Source organism: Pteropus medius, unplaced genomic scaffold, assembly GCF_902729225.1.
Source record: "Pteropus medius unplaced genomic scaffold, Ma_sr-lr_union100, whole genome shotgun sequence".
NCBI lineage: Eukaryota > Metazoa > Chordata > Mammalia > Chiroptera > Pteropodidae > Pteropus > Pteropus medius.
This window is the reverse complement of record NW_024340699.1, coordinates 9,476,992-9,480,578: the sequence shown is the minus strand read 5'-3', so window position 1 is coordinate 9,480,578 and position 3,587 is coordinate 9,476,992. Positions and strand designations below refer to the sequence as shown.

The 3,587-nt window shown below is 51.0% G+C and overlaps 2 protein-coding genes across 3 annotated transcripts in view; one reads left to right on the top strand and one right to left on the bottom strand.

Moving 5' to 3' along the window:
• The window catches only part of KCNMB1 (potassium calcium-activated channel subfamily M regulatory beta subunit 1), a 10,196-nt gene extending 7,606 nt beyond the window's left edge, over nucleotides 1-2,590 (top strand). The window contains exons 4-5 of one of the 2 annotated variants that reach the window (XM_039877642.1): nucleotides 102-332; nucleotides 534-2,590. In XM_039877642.1, coding sequence (XP_039733576.1) covers nucleotides 102-332; nucleotides 534-671 — 369 coding nt within the window. In that variant the 3' untranslated portion in view covers nucleotides 672-2,590. Of the gene's footprint in view, nucleotides 1-101 lie in introns of both variants that reach the window. The other variant, XM_039877651.1, reaches the window with a different exon arrangement.
• The window catches only part of KCNIP1 (potassium voltage-gated channel interacting protein 1), a 260,707-nt gene that overhangs the window by 243,582 nt on the left and 13,538 nt on the right, over nucleotides 1-3,587 (bottom strand). The window lies entirely within an intron of this gene.

The following is a 3,587-nucleotide window of genomic DNA, read 5'->3' as shown; positions in this document are numbered from 1 at the left end:
TTTTTTTTTTTTTTTTTTGCTCCATGCCGGCTGCTCATCTCTAGGTCCTAAGAAGCAGGGACTCCCAGCCCATGGGTGGGTGCTCTTCCTTCTCCCCACAGTGCTCCTACATTCCGGGCAGCCTCAGCAACTACCCGACGGCCCGGGCCGACGTGGAGAAAGTCAGAGACCGACTCCACGAGCTCCGGGTTTTCCACTGCTTCTCGGCGACGCGGGCGAACGAGACCAGCGTCCTGTACCAGCGCCTCTACGGGCCCCAGGCCCTCCTCTTCTATCTCTTCTGGCCTACCTTCCTGCTGACCAGCGGCCTCCTCATTATCGCCATGGTGAAGGTCAACCAGTCTCTCTCCATCCTGGCAGCCCAGAAGTGACCCTGTCCAGGCCGCACACGGCCTGGGCCGCAGGGGACCCGGGGAGCCCCCCAGGCTGTGCTCTGCGTGTCCACCCCTGCCTTCTCCTCCTGCCTTCCCACTCTCCCCTCCACTCCCTCCTGCCTTCCATCGCATGGGTGGCCTTCGGTACGTCTTTTCCAGCTTAAGAATGTACGGTGGCTCCCAGGTGCCACAGAGAGCACGAGGCCAGCCAGTCACGACTCTGCATTACCCGTCCCTACTCGACTGACTCGGACCCACTTCCTGCCGCGCCACCAACTACCCCACGGACTAGGATGACTCTGGCCTCCGTGCCGACGTTCCCATGGTTGGTTCGGCGTCTCGCCTGTCCTGCCCAGGAAGCTGTCCTTGGCAAACCTCGGTTTCGTCTTCAAATTTTATAATGAAAATAGCCATGGCTCCCATGTATAGAGCACATTTAGAATAGCTCTTGTTTTGAAGTCACTAAGTGCCATATACATTTTTATTCCAATAGTAACAAATATATAAAAAGTAACAGGAGAAAGAGCGTTGCGACCTTAGAAGCCGGTGGTGCCCTCGTGCGGGTTAGGGATCCGAGAGGTGGGCATCTAGAATCTGCACGGACACCTGCCACTTCCAACTGGGGAGCCCTGATGTATCCCACACCTTCCAGGCTCTTGTCTGTGGGGAGTCCTTCTTAGGGGGTGCAGCACACCATTCTCAATGCCTCTTCCTTCCAGGGTCTCGGGAGTCCTCCTAGTCTTTTAAGAAAGTCCCAGTTGTGATGGTGTACTACCTTCCTGCAAGATGTCACCATTGGGGGAATTAGTAAAGGGTACATAGGATCTCTCTGTATTATTTCTTACAACTACATGTAAATCTGCAATTTTAACAAATAATAATAAAAAAAAAAGAACGTCCTCACCAGGACTGACAGAGGCTCCTTTGCACATGGTTTCCAAGCACCTGCATTTGGAGTTAAAATACACAGAAACTCAGACTGCCCAAACAGCCCCTACACGGGGAAAGGCCATATCCTTCTAGAAGATGTAGTGCCTAGGGAGGCCCAGACCTCACTGCCCCATGCATTATTAACCATGACCTTCATTCACTTGAAACGAATGCCCTCCTGCTGTCAACAGAGATTGGTGTATTTTGATCAAATCCCACACCTGCCTGCTTCTCACAGAACTTCAGGCATGGGACGAGCGCGGAATAATGGGCACTTAAGCGTGATGGAGTTAGACGCCGAGGAAAAATGTTTTTGTGAATAACGGCTGCCTGGGAGCAGAGAGCCCTCATCAGTTCTTAATAAATCACTTGCTAATGAGTGTCTAGTGCTTGCACTGTTTTCGCTTTTCCTCTCATGGGCCAGTGACTCACATCTGGACAGGTACACCTGGATCGTGCTCCCACGCCCCTCACCTGGAACTCAGACCGCCTGGTGAAGATCAACGGGAAGGGGATGGAGGGCAGAGATGACCGAGACTCAGTGCCTGCCTTCGAGGGGCTTTCTTTCATCCTCCTGCCGCTCCCCCTCCCTGCCCCCTCCCCACACTATCCGGGGCTTCCTTCCTCACGGTGAAGAACCTAATACATGCAGATGTAACGCAACATAAAATATTAATAAAATCTAATTCTTGTGACTTATTGAAATGATGCCAGGCCCTCCTCGCTCCAAATCAACAATTCATCCAAAATTTCTCATTTCAAAACTTCTTGGGGGTGGGGGGAGTAGACCGTAAACCGCATTTTTTCTATTGCTAACTGGCAGAACGGGCTGGTGCACGAGAATATCCAGTGCCCTCTGGATTAGCCTCGCGTTTGGGGGAGTGTGAATTACGTGCCATCCTTGCCAAGAAACTGAACCAAGCTCAGCTGCCCTGTACCTCGCCAGCCACCGCCTTTTCACGCAGGCGTTAGAGAAAGGGCAAAGCCCGATCAGAAGGGCACAGAGACGGCCACTGCAGCCCGTCCGTCCCCAGAGTGGAGGCTTGCCAGGCCGGAACTCTTTTCGTAATAACACTAAGAGGCGACTTGCCTTTTTCACTCTGCTTCTCTTACTAGCATATGCAGAACGTGTCTGACCTTATGTGACATGGGGTGTCATAACAGACTGACTGCAGAAGCCATCTGCGAATGTGGCTGTCTACGAGTAAGCCGGCCATGAAAGAGATCTGCAAGAATGTGAAGCAATGCCGCTTTTCTCGATAATTCTTTTTGGAAGATATAATCATTTCTCATAAAAATACGTTATTTTGTTAACATGTAATGAGCTTATTGTGATTTTTAAATAAATGAATTTACATTAAATATTCTTAGTTTTCATTTCTAAGATAATAAATATTAGTAGATATAACCCATATAAACCGAAACTCTTTGGAGTTCTTCCTATGTATTGAGTTTGTAGAAGGATTCTGAGACCACCCAACGTAACCAGAGACAGGGTCTCTCTGTTCTTCCCACACTGTGCCCTGCGACATCCAAAGGCCTCCCCTGGGGTCCATCGGATTCCCGCCCGGCATGCGGAGAACTTTACTTTCCCAATATCTTCCGGCTCCTGGTTCTCCCTCCCCCAGATGGAATGGTACGTAAATTATTTTCCTACCCACAGGTGCTTTCTGGGATCTTGGTTGTGGCAATTCAAATGCAGGACTCGGCTTCCTCCTGGATTATTCCCACTCATGTAAGGCACGTGCCCATCGCCAGCTTTCTCAAAGGCTCTGGGAGGTGGGGAGGGGACGGGTATAGATGAAAAGCAAACGGCTCTCAACTGAATGTGGGATGAAGTGAGAGGTTCATCGCAAGGCTTGTGCCTCCTTTCTTAGCTGCAGCGTTTAGGGGGACTTAGAGAGACTGGGATCTCCCATAATTTCTATCATCTCGCACCAAGCTTCCTAGCTCCTGATAGCCATGAAATCAAAAACAGGGGCGTGCTAAGCACCCGCAGCTTCAAGACGTGCCTCCTCCCCCCACTCCCAATGGGATAGCGGCCCTGAGCCCTCCGCTAATAATGCTGGGGCCTCTGCTACCCGACTCCCCTTCGATGCCTCGTATTCAAACACAAACCCATGATCTCTGAGGGTCAGGACGTCTTTAAAGATCCTCCCGTGCGTTCCCGCTTTCGAATCCGGTGCTGAGTGACAATCTGCATCGACATCTCTTCTGATGAATGACTCACCAGACCGGAAGGTAGCCACTTCCATTCTGGGATATATTTAGTGAATCACTCCC